This window comes from Arvicanthis niloticus, chromosome 21, assembly GCF_011762505.2.
Source record: "Arvicanthis niloticus isolate mArvNil1 chromosome 21, mArvNil1.pat.X, whole genome shotgun sequence".
NCBI classification, from domain to species: Eukaryota; Metazoa; Chordata; class Mammalia; order Rodentia; family Muridae; genus Arvicanthis; species Arvicanthis niloticus.
In genome coordinates this window covers 36,364,675-36,385,135 of record NC_047678.1, presented here as the reverse complement: position 1 = coordinate 36,385,135, position 20,461 = coordinate 36,364,675, and the positions used below count along the sequence as shown (strand labels likewise).

The 20,461-nt window shown below is 45.1% G+C and overlaps 1 protein-coding gene across 1 annotated transcript in view; it reads right to left on the bottom strand.

Annotated features, from left to right (window-relative positions):
- Positions 1 to 20,461, bottom strand: part of Gadl1 (glutamate decarboxylase like 1) — a 172,249-nt gene that overhangs the window by 64,004 nt on the left and 87,784 nt on the right. The window contains 1 exon segment of the mRNA XM_034484292.2: positions 1,425 to 1,624. Within this exon segment, the coding sequence (XP_034340183.2) occupies positions 1,425 to 1,624 (200 nt within the window).

Genomic DNA, 20,461 nt, shown 5'->3' with positions numbered 1-20,461 from the left:
GAACACACCCATAGCAACCCCAGACAGTATTTACAGGCACTAAGCTAATTCCTTTGTGATTTTTTTTTTGTGTGTATGGCTATTTTGCCTGCGTGTGTGTCTGTTTATCACATGTGTACCTGATTCCTTCAGAGGTTAGAAGGTTCAAATCCCCCGAAACTAGAGTTGGTGACCTTGTGAGCTACCATGTGGGTGCTCAGAATGGACCTGGGTCCTTTGGGAGAACAGCCAATGCTTTTAACCTAACGAGCCACCTCTCCAACCCCCTAAAACACTTCCTAAAGAACAATCACCAGAATTACTGACTCCTGGCTTCTCAAAGGGCCAAAGCCAACTCCTTACCTGTTTAGGTAGAGGGCACTTCCTGCCCCATGAGGTTGAACTATGGCCTCTGAGGCCACTCAATACATTAGTGCATATACACACATGTGGGGAAACACTCATCCACATAAAATGAAGGAAAATAAAATCTTCAAAAAACAATTCGAAATAATTTCCATTGTTGTTACTTTGCTGGAATAAAACTGAGGTACAGGGAGTCCACACACTTTTCCAAGCTACACTGTCTTTTGAGTCGGTTTGTTCTGCCATTGATGGTGGTGCATCCCTTTAATCCCAGCATTCAGGAGGCAGAGGCAGCTGGATCTGTAAGTTCAAGGCCAGCCTGGTCTACATTGTGAATTCCAGGACAGCCAAGGCTACATAGTGAAACCATGTCTTGAATTAAAAAAATATTAAAGTTGAATTGCTCTGTTCTTCTTCTGTGCTTATAATAGACTTGTTAAGCAGAGCAGGCAGAGATGGGAACTATGGGTTTCCACACACAGCATTATCAGGTTCCACTGTCTGATACAATGTAGGGTGAAGAAGTTTTGATTTCTTTGAGAAAAAAATCTGATTGGGGAAGGCTAATTTTAAAGTAATATAATTAAATTTATTTTTATTTATTTTTGAGACAGGATCTTTTGATACAGCCATGGGTGGTCTTGACCTCCCAGAAATCCTGCTGCCTCAGCCTCCTGAGTGATATGGTTACAGGTATGCCACCAGTCTGGCTTTCAAGAATTTGTATTTTATTTCCTTCACTCTGTTCTCTTGCCTGTGTCCCTCAGTGGCTTGAAGGGAGGATAGTAGGTCTTCTCTGTCATATTTCTAAGACATTGTAGGCATGAAGGAAATGCTTATTTTATACAAGAAGGAACTCAGAAGTAAAAAGTATGTTTGGAATCTATCAGTGCTAATTTTATTTGGTCTAACACACACACACATGCACGTGCACACATACACATGCAGACACACACATGCATACACACACACACACATACACACATTACAGATCCACATTCTCACACACACAAACATGCACACACCCTTGCACACACACAGGCATACGTACACGCACATGCACGCATGCACGCACATACCGAGATAGAGCAAAGGCACGATTAACTCTCTCCTCAAGTCCTGATGTGCCCAGGGCTTTCCAGGTCATCCAGAACTTGAATGCATCAGGTCTCCTGCTACACTGGATGGACTTGTCTCCTGTGTCGTAGCTGACATCATAGAATTTATCCTGCTGGAACAGATACGTTGCTTTGGCAGAGTAGCACTTCTTAAGAAGATCCTTTGAAAAAGAAAGAAAGGAGAGAGACTGAGTTCGTTCACTTTAAGCTCCATGTCAAATATGCACAGACACAAACCCTGCTTGACATTTTGATACTGGTCCCAAGGTACACACCACTCACTGGCTGCTGACAGTTGGACACAGCCAGTGTGCTTTAAGGTAGAAATTCAAAGTTCACCTAGGAGCAGGCAGTTCAAGTCCCACCCTTTTAGAGGCACCAAGTCCTACAAGGAGCTAAGAGAACCAAAGGCTCCATATCTACAATATCAAGGCCTCAGTTTCTCAAAAGAAATAAATCTCTAAGTCACTCAAAGCGATTCAAAGAAAAACCGAAATCTTGGTACATTGTGGTATTTTACACAGTTTCACAGGCAAAACCTAAGCTTTTAAATCTCCCCCTTTTCAACAGATATCCACACTGAACAGCCAGATGTGACAATAACCCAGGAAGAGCTAATCCAGTGGAAGAATGAAACAAGATTGAACCAGTGGTTCATCATCCCGAAGCATCAGCACCAGTGGCTCATCATCCCCAAGCATCAGCACCAGTGGTTCATCATCCCCAAGCATCAGCACCAGTGGCTCATCATCCCCAAGCATCAGCACCAGTGGTTCATCATCCCCAAGCATCAGCACCAGTGGCTCATCATCCTGAAGCATCAGCACCAGCGGCTCATCATCCCCAAGCATCAGCCACCATTACTCTTATTTGCAACCAAATTCCATTCCCATATCTGGACTGGTGGCTTCTTATTAGGTGACTCTGACTGTCATCACTCGACCGTCTTCACCCATTACTTAAATGGAAGTCACACTGTCTTTAGTAACAGAAAAAGTTTTCACATAGGCCAGTCACCCATAGCCCTACAACTTCCTAAGAGTCCTTATGAGGCCCCCACTACCTTTTGCTAACCATTCTCTACTGATCATGTCCCCTGGACAAGCTCTTGTTTGTACTTGTCTCGGCTTCACATCATCCGTAAGCCAGTAGGACATGCGCAGCTTATATGTGAGTTCTAAACTTCAGTAACCCTATACATGGCTGTCACTCTCCATCCAGGGCTGGCCTCCCACTAGGTCCACTCTCAGAGCTCTTCTCTCCACCTCAGCTTCCTCACTGGTCTGGTCTGTTTGGCTCAGACTTGGCTGTGCCCATTGGCTTTACTGCTGTGCTGTCCGCATGTCATGAGCAGTTGAGGCTCGTTTTCTTTCTGTGTGACCAAGCAGGGATCACTCCCTATCTGTCCCCACATTTACAGAGCTTACTCTCCGCTGGGCAGACCACCCTCGCTAAGTGATCAGGACAGTGATGTCCCTCCCTGAAGCCATAGGCTTTCTCCACCTCACTTATGAGTGGAATAAACAGAAGGGAGGTAGAGCCTTGTTGAAGGAAGTTAGTCATGGGGGGGAGAGTGAAAGAATGAGGGGAGGAACTTGAGGATTTATAGCCCAGCCCCACTTCCTGTCTGATCTCTGCTTCCTGTTCTGTCCAAAGGTGAGGATGTGAGGAACACTGAGCTGTATGCTTCTCTGTCTTCCTTCTCCACGATGGGTTCCATCCCCTAAAACCGGAAACCAAAATAAGCCCTTCTCCCTTAAGTTGATTCTTGTCAGGTATTTGGTTACAGCAATGAGAAGAGTCACTAATATACACGGGTCCTAGAAAATGCTCTCATCTTATCAGAGAATTTATTAATCATTCTTTACTTAACTGATTAGCTGTGAAGAGTGGAACAAAACATTAAGAAAGTGACACCTTTCAGATGATGAGTTTCCCCCACCAGGGACTCTCCTACCTGCCTGCATGGTACACAGACCCAGCTGGGCTTTTTTACCTATAGATCTATGCATCTCTAGAGCTCATCAAAGAAGCTTCTACCATCAGTAGATGGTGACTGACAGACTCACAACTGGTCAGGCAGCGAATAAGACATCTATATCACTCTCTTCTCCAAAAGCTCAAGGACCATTTGGGAGTGGAGTCGGAATGCTCAATAAGAGGCAATGGATGACTACCAGAAAGTGTCTTCCAGACACAGCAGATGCACATATGAACTCAGAGTGTCTATAGTAGCATGCACTGGACCTGTGCAAGCTCAAGCCAGACAAAATTCCAGTATAGAGATAAGGAAGATGGGCATGAAATTCCACCTGTAGCTGAGGAGCCAGATATCGACAGTTGCTGAGGGCAAGAATCATTTAAGGATGTCTCTCCTAACGGGGTGACCCTGTTTCAGTGACAGCTACTTACCCAGGTATCTGAGCAACCCAGACGGAATGATGAGCTTACAGCCAGAGGGAAGAAGGAATTGGGAGAGGAAAGTAGACAAGATCAACTTCACTGTAAAAAATCCTCAAAGAACCAATAAAAAACAAAATAAAAAGGAGAAAGATGAGCTTTCTATTTTAATATGGGTCCAGACACATTTCATTACAAAAACCACAGCTTTACACAATGTAAAACATTATACAAGAAATATGAGGAGGAAGCCCTACATTTCTATAAAATAATAAATGAAGGCAGCCCAGCTCAGATGCCCATTCTTGATAGTCATTGCACAAAATAGATTGTTCTAACCTGAGCATTAAGGTTACAAAAGTGCCTAACGTAAGTCTACTTGGGTTTTCCGAACAATCTCTGGCTGATCACAGCCATAGCCACCAAATGTCCCCACTACAAAGGTTGGAAAATGTACCTGTTGTTTCCACAGCAGACAAAACAGCAATTTGAAAAGTCACTGATGTACAAGGATCCCAGAAAAATGCTCTCATCTTATCAGAGAATTTATTAAACATTCTCTAATTAACAGATCAGCTCCCAGGTAAAGAATGGGACAGATACCACATCAAAAGGCCACTGCATATGCTCTCATGACAAAGCATGCATGAGCCTGCACAAAATCACCATACCTCCTCCCCTTGTGACTGTGAAGTCATTTTTATCAACCATGAATGATTTGAAAAGGATCTCAAAACCAGTGAGCTTTGGGTTCTGGGGAGATGACTCAATTAAAATAAAGTGCTTGCCACCCAAGTGTGAGGATCTGAGTTCAACTTCTAGAACTTACATTAAAAACAACAAAACTGAGGCTGGAGAAGGAGTTCTGGGTATGTTTACTACCCTTGCATTTAGTTCCTAGCACCCATGTGGTGGTGTACAAACACCTCCACCCCTGTTCCAGGGGATCCAATGCCCCCTTCTGGCCTCCAGTGGTCCCTTCATGTACATGTTACACATAAGCTCACAAAGTCATACATATATACACATAAAGTCAGTAAAGAAATAAATCTTTAAAGACAAACAGGCATGCATATATAATATTAGCACTAGGGAAAGACAGGGAAATGATGGGCCATGGTCCAGCCAGTCTTGCCCAATCAGCAGGTTCCAGGTAAATGTGAGAGATCTTGTGGAGACAAACAGGGAAGATGGTGCCTAAAGCATGACATCAAAGTTTGTCCATGGCTTCTACATGCATGTACACTTGCTTTTTGCATTCTGTCTCTATCTTTGTCCCTCTGTCTCTGTCTGTCTGTCTGTCTCTGTCTCTGTTTCTCTCTGTTTCTCTCTGTTTCTCTCTCTCTCTCTCTCTCTCTCTCTCTCTCTCTCTCTCTCTCTCTCTCTCTCTCTCTTTCTCTGTCTCTCTTGCAGACAAACTCCTGCACACAAGAACACATTTACACATATAATGCACACATACACATGCATTCAACATAAAACAATGAATATTGGCCATTCAAGCTTTGGGGACTGATATGAGGGGCTAAAATGGGCAGCAACCCTTTCAGGAGACAAACCACATGGTTACAGGAAAACGCAAGAGAGAAGAGACAAGGAAACAGTGAGAAGAGCAATGGTCCTTCACCAGTGACGCAGTTAATCTGATGGCTCAGAGAAATCCTCCTGCCTGGGAAAGTTCCGTTAAAAAACACTAAAGGCTTGAGATTCAGTTATCAAAAACAAATGAAATGATTTATCTCATTACTAAGTGGATGGGATATTTATTAGCTCCTGGACATACATCAACCAGGAGAGACTCACATATCCAGGGAAAGTGACATTTGGAATACATATAGTAAACATCAACATTAAAAAAAAAAAATCAGGACCATACCTCCTACTTCTTACTGTACTAATGATCAGAAGGGCTGTGTAGGAATGTTCATATTCACGCTCTCAGTGCTAGCAGAGTGATATACACCAGGGATACAAATCCAGCCGCAAGAACCCAGAGAGAATGTCAGTTGCTGTGTATTGGGATAGTAACTCAAATTGTCCTTAGGGATCACCAGACAAGGTAGTTCGATATATGTCGTGGCAAGTAAGGAAAGCCCAGCTTTGTAAGAATCTGACTTATGGTACGTGTATCTGCAAGCCCAAGTGGATCAGGATTGACTGGTACCTATGCACAGGACCATGTCTCTTACTCTCCTACTGTCTGTGTTGGTCCCATTCCGACCAGAGGTCAGCAGCCAGTCTTAGAACTAGGATGGCCTAGGGAAACTTGTGATCATGGGGAGAAGCTGTTTGCAAAGGATGGACAGTGCAGGAGAGACCTGCCTCCTCCTGGCCTGCTGACAAAGGCTTTCACCGAACTACACCCCCAGCCAGCTTTTTCAAGCCCCTCTAGGCTCACATCAGCCTCCCTCTTGGTGGGGCTTTATTGTCTATTACAATAAGAACCTGGCCTGAGGCAGCCTCTGATTTTTGACCACCCACATTGTCAAACAAACTCTTCATCCCTTCTCTAGGTTCTAACTTTTCCCAAGTACCCTGTTAGGTCCATTTAACTCATCTGTTTTTTGGTTGCTAATGTTTCCTTTCCCACCCCTTCCCATGCTGCGTGACCCCAAACCGTCACTGAATCTCCCTGTGCTCAGAACCAGTCCGGTTTCTCTGACAAGATCTTCTTTCTCCCAAGGAATTGGCTCTTGGAAGCCTTCTGTTTTTAATTTATTATTTATTTACAGTCTAGATGAGTGCTGTGTTCCTGTGTGCTGGCACAATTTTATGTCAACTTGATACTATCTTTGTACAAGATAGAGCCATCTGAGGAGAAGAATCCTCAATTGAGAAAATGTCTCTATAACATAAGCAAGTCCATAGGGCATCTTCTTAACTAATGATAGGTGTGGGAGGTCCCAGTCCATTGTGGGAGGGGCCACCCCTGGGCTGGTGGTCCAGGATTGTATAAGAAAGTAGGCTGAGCAAGCCATGGGGAGCAAGCCAGTAAGCAGCACCCCTCCATGGCCTCTGCATCAGCTCTTGTTTCTGATAATGGACTGTGATATGGAAGTATAAGTAAAATAAACATTCCCAAGTTGCTTTTGGACATGGTGTTTCAATGCAGCAGTAGAAGCCATAAGTAAGACTATGTGTGTCTGTGCACATGTGTACAGAAGTATAGATGACAAGGTTGGGTACCCTTACCTATCACTCTACACCTCACTCCTTTGAAACAGGATCTCTCACTGAACCTAGAGTCTGCTGTGGGTCACTAAGCCGCAGCTAGGGATTTAAACTCATGTCCTTACGATGTGCAGCAAGTGCTCTTATCCACTGAGCTGTCTCTCCAGTTACTGCATTTTTAAAAACTTTCTGTTGCCTGGCTTCGGGGCCTTTTAATGCTACACAGATAAAGGGACATGGCTTCTCACCTTTAACCTCTTATCTGAACCTTCTGCTGGTCAAATCTAGACAAGGGCCAATCTTCAAGGATGTCTGGGAAACATTTAATGGAAGAGCCAGGCCCCTTTGTCTGCAAAGGGCTCAGAATAGATTACACAGGACAGATAGGCAGAGAGCAGAGCTCAGCTTTCGAGTTCCCTCTGGGTGACAATGCTTAATCTAGCACATCTGATAACCATAAGGGGGTTGACATTTTCTAAAGTCAGACTATTTATTCAGACAGTGAGCATTGATGGTGGCATTTAAATTCAAATACCTTAGATCGCATGTCTCTGAGATGCTGGAGTTCAAATCAAGGCAGCTTGGGTGTGGGGCTTGCCTCTGAGTTCATTGCCTTCTGCTGCTTAAACAATGGACGCTCAAATACACTTGGAGAGAGTGCTTAGAGCTGGGGTATTTCAGGACATGCTCAAAAGCCCAGCCCAGCCAGTGGGGTTGCATCTTCTCCTTGTCCAGATCACAAAAGTGACCACACAGACTATGTCAAAATTCTGCACTTCACGCACAGACCTGCTTTACTACTCTTCGGCGATCAATGTTTTAGCTTGATGAATAAAACCTACCAACAGTTCTCTCCTATTGCTTTCCCTATATTCTACCCCAGGCCACCATTACTGACATGCAAACTTTTCTAAATTCTTCAGCAAATGGGCACCAGTAATCATCTTTATGGCAATTAATTCATTCCAAAATTGTGTTTTCTTCTCATACAATTTACACTGTGATGCCAGGGTCCTGGGCATGCAACCTCAGGGTGGTACTAGGTACTTGAGCTGTTGTGTGATGATTAGAATGTACGGAATACAATTCAGTTTGCAGTTTAAAACATCATTCAGTAAGAGCCAGATGTGGAAGAAAGCTGTGAAACTCAATGGTTATCACACTGTGAACTAACTCCAGCTGTGGTTACCCCTACAAGATCAATCCACCCAAAATTCCGAAGAGGGAGGTGTTCTCCGAGCCGCCAAACACTGAGTTCTCTCCATTGATAGATGCTGGTAAGGAGCGTAATAGCTCGTCCTCTTCCTCTGTAGCACTGGTAGATTTTTTTTTCACTTTCCAGTAGATAGCCTTACCCCATGCACATCAGAGAAGCATGAATTGGGCCCAGTGGGTTATCAGCAAAGTGGGAAATACTGGGAAGACGGCTCAGTGGTTAAGAGCATCTCATGCTCTTTCAGAGGACCCGAGTTCAGGCCCTAGCATCCATGTCGTGTAGTTCACAACTGTATATAATTTCACCTCTAGGAGATCCAAACCCCTCTAGTGGCCTCTGTGCTACACACATATTCAGGACACACAGACAGACAGACAGACAGACAGACAGACAGACAGACAGACAGACAGGCACACAGGCACACAGGCACACAGGCACACAGGCACACAGACACACAGACACACAGACACACAGACAAGGAGAGAAGAAGTGGAAGGAGACATAAGGGGATGTATTGGAGGGGCTGGGAAGGAAACATGAAGTGTGGCAGACGTGATCGTGTTCCATTGTATACGTGTATGAAGGACTCAAGAAGAAAAAGAAATACTATTTTAAAAGTCAACTTAAGAAATGACCAGGCCTCCTAGCTGGCTCCATGTACTTATGTAGTAAACATTTCAAGTGTTTTAACATACACAGAAACTTGTGCCAGGCTCTGGAGATGTGACAATCAATCCAAATACCCAAATACCACTGTCATTAAGAAGCTTCTCAATGGAACAGAGGCAGAGAAGCAAAACTACACTACAGGTGCTAGGACAGGAGGCAGAGAAATGGGGCCACAGGGTTCGGTGGCAAGGTCCCTTTCAGAACCTTAGAGATGCCACACAGGGCTCTTCAGAGGGAACACATCAGCCCGGGACTGAGAGAGGGGGAGGTTGGGAGGGGTAGGATTAGGTGATAATTCTGGATGATTAAAGTTAATGAATGAGTTTCAGCTTAGCTATAGAGCTGGGTGGAAGGCAGGCAAAGATTGGCCAAGGAATCTCAGACACAGTGGGGAGGATTTGTGAGGAAATCCTCGAAGGCTTTTGCAGGTAGTAAACATTGTTTCAGATCTGGAAAGATGAAGAGGGAATCAGGCAATATGACTGCTTTTGATTCAGCTTTAGGTGTCAGCTCAGACACAGCTGGGCTGGATTTCTCTCATGTGCCCAACAGAGGTAACAAATCTTATTCTGTGCTCTAAACAGGCATCTTGGAAAAGACTCATGATCCAATGTTCACCGGAGACACCCCTCAGTCTCTGAGCAGAACCATATCCTACTTCTCTGGAGTGCTTGCCAGTATGCCTGATCCCTCCCAGTGGTGGTCACTCACTCCTTCTTTGACTCCCTCATTTGCAAAGACAGCCACAGAGCAAGGAGTCATCACCCTGATCCAGAGAGTGATGTCCTCATGGGACTTTCCTTGAAGTGACATAGTTACCCACCATAGAGTCAAAACAGCACAAAATACAAAGGGGACTGACAGAACAGAATGAAGGTCTTACAGGAAATCTTAGACCAGTAGGCAGAGTTGCCCACAATCTTCCTCCGAAGAATGCAGCAAATCTAATTGTTTATACCTGTCCTTCTTAGTAACGTAGCTCTTTAAATGTCTCAGCTTGGACAGAGGGAAAATCAGTCTTCTTTAGACATGATCTCCCTAAAGGTTATCAAGCAGTCACTCCTAAACACATACCTATACATGCAACACTAAATGGAATCTAAGAAGGTATGTGTGTATGTGTGTATGTGTGCCTGTCTGTCTGTGTGCCTGTGTGTACCTCTGTGTGTATCTCCCTCTGTATGTATCCGTATGCTGTGTGTGTCAGTATGCTTTGTGTGTGTGTGTTTCTGTGTGTATGTGGCTGTGTGCTGTGTGTGTCTGTATGCTTTGTATGTGTTTCTGTGTGTATGTGGCTGTGTGCTGTGTGTGTCTGTATGCTTTGTGTGTGTCTGTGTGTCTCTGTGTGTGTATGTCTGTGTGTTTCCTTGTGTGTGTGTCTATGTGTCTGTGTGTCTGTGGGTATGTATGCCTGTGTGGCTGTGTGTGTGTGTGTGTGTGTGTGTGTGTGTGTGAGAGAGAGAGAGAGAGAGAGAGAGAGAGAGAGAGAGAGAGAGAGAATAATGAAGAAAGAGGTCATGAGTCTGAGCAGCAGTACACAGAAGGGACTGAAGGGGGAGGATGGAATCGACACAAATACAATACCCAGAAAGTCTCAAAAAAGTTGTCTTTATATTAAGAATGGAGATTCAGCATGCTTTGAAGAGAAGCCAATGAAGGCATCTTATGAAATGACAGGAAGAGAAGGAAGAGAGAGGAGGGGAACGGGAGCAAAGAGATGAGAGAGAAAGGTAAACGGATGGGGAGAAGGAAGGATGGACGGAAGGAAGGAATGATGCGTGAATCATTTTAGTTTCTAAATGATTTCAGTACTAAAGCACAGGTCACTCAGAGGCCGTTGTTCACACTGAGCTGGGCAAATGGATTCTTAGGAAGCTGCTCTGGTTACCCAGCATCAGCTCCTCACTTGGACCCACAAGGCAACTACAGAAGCAGACTGAAGCCTGGCTGCTCTGCCCTTATGTCTGTCTCTTTCTCTGACTGAATGAACAGAGATAAGAAGCCATGGCCCAAACCTTGCCTCTTGAGTCCTCTTGGGTTCCCCCGGGGAAGGAGAACCTTTGGAACAGGCACCCTTCACCCACCACCTAGAGGTAATTATCCATGACTGCAAGACTATACTTTGGAGTGGAAATTTTCACCTACTGGGACACACCCTGCCCTCCCAATTAACCAATAAGAACCTTGGCTGAGTTGAAAAGGCGGGACCACAGCTTGACCAGTACTTTTCACGTGCATCCTCTTGCCTCCTGGGTCTTACTGGTCAACCAGTCTTGCCAAATAGATAGAACCAGTAAAATGAAAGACTCTGTTGTTACAAAATAATAAAACAAGGTGAACAGTAACAAGGGTGGACACTGAAGATGAACCTCTGACCCCCCAACATGAATGCATGACCAAATGCTTATGTACTCCACACACAAATTCATACAGATAAGAAATGGGTCACAGAAATCATTCTAATAAGTCACAGAGTTGTATTTTAAAGCAATTCCCCTGCCTCAGTTGTGTACAACTTATTTCCCTAGTGTCATGCGTATTAATGACTGATGCTGGGGTGTGAACCTCACACACCCCTGTGATTAAGATTTGCTTACCTATTAGTCCCCCTCAATTCTGAGCAGCCAGGTCTCATGTTCTGAGCCTTGGCTCACCCAGAGTCTGAACTTTGCTCCATTTTCATCTTTATCCCAGAGTTGGGCTACTTTTGGGGGAAATCGGGGAATCGGTGCATCTCTTTCCCACCCTTGTGAGGTATTCCTGAGCCATGGATGTCATCTGTAGAACCCCTCTGCTTCTGTGCTCTCGAGACCACATTCCCTTTGCCTGGAGGATGCTAGGCATAGACATTTGATGTTTTCTAGGATGCTTGTACATGCATTTTGGAAGAACTGGTGAACAGCCTGCCATTCCTCTCTCTGGATTGTTGCACAGGTGGGTGAACTTGTCACCTCGCCTTCCTAACCTCTCCTTTCAGACCTTCCTGTTGTCACAGCTACTGACGCTACCTGTGCTGTCAGCCTCCTGAGACCTAGCTCAGGATTTGCCCGAGTAAGCTGGTTGCAGACAGTGTCCACTGTACATGTGTGTGGTGTCCGGCAGCATAGGACTCTCCTGCTTACTTTCGTTAATAAATAAATCATTATTAACTTCATAATAGTCAGAGAAGGAATGTTGCATGAGAAGTTTAATTCATGATGCTATGCAAGAAAGATTTAACATGCTGTCTGTGTCTTCCCCCTTCAGCCTTCAGGTTGATAAGCCTCTTGAGAACCTGAGTTGCTTTTAGAAACTGAAAGTAGTTTCTTTTTTCCAGTATGCTCTGAACAAAATCATCCCTTCAGCTCTGGGCCCCAGGGCAGGAAAGATGTCTTGTAGATGTGGTGGGCTCTGAGGTCCCCTGATTGTCCTCTAGTCTACCAGAGGCAGCTCCCATGGGATACTTTCTCCTTTGTCTCACTGGATCTTTAATCTTAGGACACTTAGAGCAGCCTCACAGTAAAATGGCTCTCAGAAACAGCAGCCTTCAGGACATGGGTTTCTTATCCAGGAAAGAAGCGGGGAGGGAAGGAGAGTACAGTGAAGGAGAACAGAGGAGGGAGGGAGGAGAGAAGGGGAGGAGGAGAGAGGGGAAGAAAGAAGAAGGAAGAATTGAGGGGATGAGGGGACAAGGGGACATGCAGGGTGAGGAGGGAAGAGGAAGAGATGGGAGGAACAGCGAGGGGAGGGCAGGGGAGAAGGGAGAACACAGCTTCCAGAGTTTCCTGTTAGGGGTTGAGGGATGCCAGAGTATGATCAGACATTCCAGGTCCTGAATCAGTCTGATGTCTGCAGAAACCATCAAGCACTATAGCCTGTTGGGTTCTTATGAAGCCCAGCCCACCCCTTCTTACAGGAAGTATTGTTAAGTTTTCCCACAGGGCTTTTCAAAGTTTTGAAGGAGCACAGGCTGAAACTCTCTACATTTTCTCCTGAAGCACAGTTCTCCCTTAAACCCTCCTATCTAATGGCTGCCGTGAGCTGACTGGAGAGGGAAGAGGCTGAGCTACAAAGATATTTTTAAGAAATGCAATTTAATAATTTGAAACCATGACACTGCCTACCGGAGACAGGAAAGTTAGTCTCCGTTTCTTGGAGGCTGTGTAAATGCTTCTATAAATAGGGAGGCATTTGATAGTGCAGGGATCACCCAGCAGTCCCGCTGCCTCCCGACTAGCGTTTAAAAATAACCCCGTTGGGCTTCTTTCAGAGCAGAGGGAGATTTTTCCAGTTTGTCCTAAGTGTCTGTCAGCATGCCTTCTCTGTTAATGACAATCTAAAATGGTGCTTTTTCAAGTGCCGATGACCATCCACCATAAGAAATTAATTGTAATTACAGAAGGACACAGTACCTGCACCTACAGACAAGCTAAAACACACATTTCAGGGAATAATGTGCTTTACTCTGCAGTGAATGCACCCTGGGATTTTTCTGTTCCATCCTATTTTCTTCCATTCATTAAAAGAAAAATAAGACAAGCTCCTGTCTCTTGTAATTGACTCTATCACTCAAGGCCAATTGGTACAACAGGGCTTAGCCTCCAAGAACATTAACATTCCCAGTTCCATTTTTACCAATTCCAATACAAAATCTTATTTCATAGCAAAAAATTCTAAATTTTCCATGTGTACCAAGGGTCATGTTATTGTATTATTATTATTATTATTATTATTATTATTATTATTATTACTACCAGATACTGACCAGAAGCCACTCTTAGGATGGGTTTTAACTTCAGATTGAAAAACCCTGATCTGGGGCTGGGGAGATGATCCAGTGGCTAAAGCACTTGCCCTGCGGGTATGAGAAGCACAGTTCCTATCCCAAGAACCCACATAAACACCAGGCAGTTGTGGCGACCCCTCAGTAATACTAACCTCCATAGTGGAGCCCAGAATAAGCTGACTAGTAAAACCAACTAATTAGTCTGACTGAGATCATGCCTCATGAATAAGAAGAGAGAGAGAGATTAATGATGAATCCCAATGTTATTCTTAAGTTTCTATGTGTACACACATGCATGTGAACTCACAAGCATGTGCTCACACACAAGCACACACACACAGCTCATACAAACATGCTCACACACAAAAAGCACACACGCTCATCGACTCAAGCACACACAGGCTCACATGCACAAGCACACACACGTGCACGTGTGCACAATGAAAAAAAAATAAAATGAATAAAATAAAGTTAAGTATCATCCTAAATCTTTCAGTCAGCATCATGTCAAGTTTATGTTGGGTCTAGAGTCAGCCGCCATGCTGAGTCTTCATGAGAACGTGAAACTAGAGTTATTATGTGGCTTCGTTTTCGTATTATTTGTGTCGGCATACATGCCTGCATATTTAAATGTGAAGAACAGCATCCTTCCCTGCACACAGACAGACAGACAGACAGACAGACAGACAGACAGAATAAGAAGGTTGCTGGAATCTTCCTCAGGAAGATAAACTCCAAGACATGAAAAAGGCAAGTCTACGGGCTATCTCAGAGGTGACACAGAAATAAAGCCAGCAACACATACCCATCCAGCATTCAGATTTGCTGTTTTTGTTGTGACTTGCTGTGATGTGCAGAACAGTCGGTCACTGATATTGAGGAGCTAGAAGTGTGTCAGGACAGAGAGACTGACTTTACCAAGTCAACTCTGCAGACAGGAACTCTGATCCTCCCCAGGCCTGCTGGCTCCCACCCCTGACATTCTGTGATTCCTCCTGGCCTGTGTTGACACAGCAGCTGAAGGATGGAAGAGGTTTAGTGGGCTCGTGGTTTGAAGAGACTCAGTCTATCATGACTGAGAAGGCATGGAGATGGGAGCATTGGAACACTGCTGAGGACACTGCATCCATAGTTAGGGAACAGAGAAAGATACATGTGAGGGCTCAGCTAGCTTCTGCCTGCTCTCCCTTTTTATATAGTCTGGGATCCCACCCCTAGTATCACTCAAATTCAAGCATGGGGCAGGAGGGGACTTCCTCCTCAGCTAAACCTCTCTGGAAATAACCTCACAGATACTGACAGAGGTTTGCCTCCTTGGCGGTTCCACATTCAGTCAAATTGACAATGACATTTAACCATTACAGTACACCCTACACCAGTGCACAAGACACAAGGCAGCTTATAACACGGTAGGATTTGGAAGGAAAAGAAGGAAAAAGGGGAGAAAAGCAAGAAGACAGGTGAGATGAGAGAGGAGGTCAAAGAACGTGATGGAAAAAAACAGCAGAGCTTGGGGTGGTGGTTGCATATGAAAGACCATGGAATGGGCCCTGGAAGAGGAGATGATGCTCTGTTTTTTTGCGGCTCCTGGTAACCCCAGCTTACCGGCTGCCCATGCACAGCAGGAATGCCCGGCATTCATTTGGTGCTTTGAACCCTGGATATTTATGGAACCACTGTCAGCTGGCTCCCTCAGCTCCATCATATCACAGTTTCACTGATGTATAATTGGGGATAATGACAGTGTGCTGCATCCCACCTCCTGGGAATGTTTTGATTATTTGTGGCATGTTTAAATGAATGCCTGGAAACAAAAACTTATTAACTTCAGACATCTTTCTCCCATCTAGATGGATTAATTGCATCTGTCTAAAGTACGTGGACAGGCGCATCGGGAGATGCTCTCTTTTGAATCGGACAGAACTGACGGGAAACGAGTATGCTACTTGGCACTGGTGCTAGAAGATTCCACGCAGAGAGCATGGTATCAAATGAAATAAGCCCGTGTCTCTGGCTTATCCGAATGCCGCTAACAAGGGCATGGCTCTTCCTCACAGAGAATTTTACACTTTCCCCAGCAAGGCCTCTGGCCTACATTTTCTGGACACTGATCATCCTCTGGAGGTCTGGCCTCTGAGGCTTGCAGTAGAGGCAGGAGATTGATTTTATGAAAGTGAAAAATTCGAGGTAGGAAGGCAATTTCTGAAATGCGATTTTCTTGTTCTTCCCCGGAAACTGTTGATATTAATATAGCCATGAGGATTCTTGCTTAGAATCTGGGAAATCACTGTAAAATGAACCCTGGAGGCTGGAGATGCGGGTTTGAACCCCTATCCCACATTAACCACCAGGCATAGTGGTGCTCTAAATAGGTTTATAGCGGTTCTATAAATCCAACACCTGTGAAATGGGGGCAAGAAGATCTCCAAGTCAGGATCTTCCTCAAATAACTGGGGTCTTCAAGGCCAGCCTCGACTATAACAGACTCTGCCAACAAATAAACAAACAAACAAACAAACAAACAAACAAAACGAATCAAAGAGTTTATAGTAACATCTGGTTAGAGTCAAAACTATCAAGTAGAAAACAAAAATCCTTTATTCCGATAGTTTTAGGATAAAATACAGGAATGTGCTGAAGCGACCTTTGAGCGGACATTTGTTCGGACAGAAAAAATCATGTGTTTCTATAGTTCACATGTAACTTGCCCCGGACTTGGGCTGAGAACAAGACATTCATGTTCCCTGCGTGCCCAGCAATGTGCAGCCTACTCAGGTCCTATCTCATCTAAGGGTAGAGTTGTTTTTTTTTTTTTTTTTTTTTTTTCAAAACCTAGAACCTTGACCTGAAGTGGAGATATCCTGTAGTTGGTTTTGTAAGACCCAATGACCTATTCAGACCTGGTAGGTACTGGCTGCCCAGGCATAGGTTTTTCTGGGCTCCCAGATGGACAAGCTAAGACCCGCTGAAGAATTTTTAATCCCAAAACTTCCTGTCTCAAACTAAAATGCAAGTGATCAGGGAAAGCTTTCACCTCAGTTGAGTGAGAGGAGAGGAGCAGCTGCCGCCAGCATCAGCTACTCAAAGGCCTCTGGCTTCTTGTCACAAAGACGACAACTTGGCAGGCAGCCATGCACCCTATTCAAATAAACGCTCTTGGCTATCCACTGGACAGATTGAACTCAAGGGCTAGGATTTTTTACGGTTTCATTCAAAAAAGCTAAACACCTACATGAAATCAGACACATTGGGTTGAACTAATAAAAAGAGGGTGTGGCTCAGTTGTAGAACAGTCGAAGAACCTGTTTGCAGCCCTGGGCTCCAGTGCAATAACTACAAAAATGAGAAAGAAGCAGGGGGAGGGGAGAGCGGGAGGGGGAGGGGAAAGAGAGAGAGACAGAGAGAGAGAGAAGTAGAGAATGGAACAGGGGAGGAGGAAGCTCAGATCGCTCAGTGGATTAAGTCACTTCCCTCCAAGTCTGATGACCTAGGCTCGATTTTTGGGACCCTCATGGTAGAAGGAGAGAACGTACTCCTTTAAGTTGTACTTTGAACTCTCTCTCTCTCTCACACACACACACACACACACACACACACCACCCCCATACAAATAAATTATAATAAGAATTTGTTTAAAAATGAAACTGCCCCTCACATTCATTTAGGAAGCTTTGACTCTCTCCCACACAGCGGCTAAGCTGCTTCTAAGAAAGGTCCTTAAATTCTGAAGATAAAAAGCATGGTTTGGTTCCCTCTTTGGTTTGAGAGATGTCATGCAATTTCCTTAGGGGATGAGTTTGATGGCTTAGAACCACACGGGGACATCGTCTCTAATTTCCATTGATCTAGCTGCTCTCCGAGAGGAAACGCGATTATTTTTCTAACGACACTGGCTAAGTCTCCGTTTGCTTTCTGCTTTCTGCTGAAATTGTATTTTGCCATTTGTAATGGTTCTGTAAAGAAACAGTGTGGTTGGAAGGGCTTTGAGTCTCAGACTGGAAGCTTATTATCCGCAAACAGCAAGGGGGTGGAGATGAAAGGGAGATGGAGAAGAGGAAAAGGGGGAGGGGGAGGAAGGGAGGGAGGAGGAGGAGGGGAAGGAGGGGGAGGAAGAAGAGGAGCCAGAGAAGAATCAGGAGAAAGAAGAAAGGGGGAAAGCACATAGAGTGTTCTCATGGGTTTCAAGCAGGAGGACCAGGTGGCTCCTAGGACCCACTGACCCAACTGGTCTCTAGTTATGAGACTTATAGTGTTTAAACAAAATACCAGAACCCTTGTCTACCAACTGAAAGTGTCCTGAAGGGGACAAGAAACAGAGTGTGTAGAGCACCCTGCCACCAGTCCTAGGGGACCTTGGCTGCCTGTAGAACTTCTGTACAACCTGGAGGAAGAAGAGCCTGCTGAGATGAAACTACAGGCAAAGGCCGGAGGAGTCAGCTGTATACAGAGGAGTGGAGAACCATAGACATGACAGAGTCAGTAGAGACATCAGCACTGCGTTTTCTCTACGGCTGGGAAATAAGGTTAATTTATTATTTGGAATCTCTCTGCCATCTCTATTTGGGAACACACAGGCTATGGGATTCCATGGTGAGCTGAGGAGGCAGCCTATGAGGTATTTTGTGTTGCTAACTCTATTGCTTGCTCATCTCGGGCAGGGTCTGTAGAGCTCCAGCTGCCTTGAGCTCCATGGAGTCAAGGATGATTCTGAATGTCTGACCCTTCTGCCTCGACCTTCTGAGAACAAGATTAAAGGTGTGCAGGACCACACCCGGTGCATGGGCTTCATGCCTGCCAGGCAAACATGTGCCAACTGAGTTCTTCCTCCCAGGCTCACTTGTCAGGGTTGGAATCTCAATCTTATTTCATACTTGAGCTGTACTTTGTGAGAGAAAACACAGGACTGGGGCGAAGAAGAATGTCTGGTTCTCAGCTTGCCTATGGGAAAGGAAGTGAACGTTGAACAGTGTGTCCAAAGCCTTCAACATGTGACACGCACCAAGCTGCCATCTTGTAGCAGAGCAGACTCTCAGTTCCCAGTGCTAGACCCAAAGCCTAAGTCTCTGATGGCTCCATTCTCTAGAAGATTCTATGTTGTTGATTTCTCTTTCTGCTTTCTTTCTTTCTTTCTTTCTTTCTTTCTTTCTTTCTTTCTTTCTTTTTGTTTTGGTTTTTCAAGACAGGGTTTCTCTGTGTAGTCTTGGCTGTCCTGGAACTCACTCTGTAGACCAGGCTGGCCTCGAACTCAGAAATCCGCCTGCCTCTGCCTCCCAGGTGCTAGGATTAAAAGCATGCACGCCACCACTGCCCAGCCAATTTCTTGAGTCCTGAACTTGTCTGAAAATAAGGAATGTGTGCCTCGTAGCACCATGGGGTGACCTGCAGGATTCCCACCCTAGCTCTGTTTCTGACACCAACACACTCCTCAAGCCCATTGATGCATGCTCTAATCCTTCTCTGGGAAGACATGGTGGACTGACAGTAACCAGACCACCAGTGAATTATAAACACCACCACCCAGCCTTGTCAGCCAGTGGATGGAGGGCATGTTCTATGACCTCATTTGCCCTGGCAATAATGATTTCTGGCAATGATTACTCTAAATAATTATGACAAAAGCTTTGAATTCTAGGTGACAAAGGCCCAAGCCCCCGAAGCTATAGCAGAGCTGAGATAAAGAAGTTCATCCATACAGGAAAACTCACTCCCAGGAGTTCCCAAGAATGCATGGCTACGGTGTGCAGCCAGGGTCAAACTAGTATGCAGTTAAGATTGTCTCCATGAAGTCAACCTCTCTACAAAGTACAATTGCCTCATCCCCTCCAGGGCCATTCTTTTTTACCCCATAGAGACATTTAAAGGTTCCCCCTCCTGACGTTTTCCTTTTAGATTTCAGTTGAATCTTTAAGTGAGGGGAGCCCTGTGGCTTTCGTAATTGGGAAACCAAACCCATTAGAGCTTCCAACCCTTCACCCCACGGGAAGCCACTACCACACTGCAGAAGGCAGTCTTTCTCTTATTGTGAATAGATCCCTGCTTTCCAGGGCTCTGAGAGTGGCCACTGACTTCATGGAATCTTGCAGTGTATCCAGTAAGCTGGCTACAGCAGCGTAGGGGCGCTGGCAGAATTCTAAATGATAGTCTCAGAATGTCTGTGACTAGATGTTGGTGGCACAGTCCACACACGCTGCTGTCTGAAGCTAGCAATAAAGCAGAGAAAGAACACATCGAGACACCATCCGCATACATCAGTGACATGTGCTGCCTCCTGACATGGTGTAATGAGAAGCTCTGGGAAGAAGTAGCCTTCAGACAGAGATAGATGCCCCAAACTGACAGCCACTGTGTGAAGAACAATGGAGAGGAAATAGCCCATTTCCCTCCTTTCTCTCTGCCTCTGGGTCAGGTTTAAAACCCCCAGCCCATCAGTGAGCTGTCAGGATGGTTTCATAACCAAGGTCCTCTGCCCAGATACAAATGACCCCTGATGTCTCTTCTTATCCATAGATAGAGGGAGTGAATGTCTCCCCTGGCTCCTTCCCTGCTCAAGAGCCCAGAGAAGATTGGGAATTTGGAGCTAACCCTGGGGTCACAGTTAATAGTGTCTTAAACTGTGCTCCCAAGCCCAGTTGAAAAATAGGCAACAGCAAGGGGTCTCTTATTACCTAGTGACCAAAAACATACTCAAAAATCAAATGCGCCAGGAGTCCAAGGGGTTTCTGATGGTACTAACCCAAGTCCCATCTCAGGACATCATGACATCACAGCAGCCGTCTC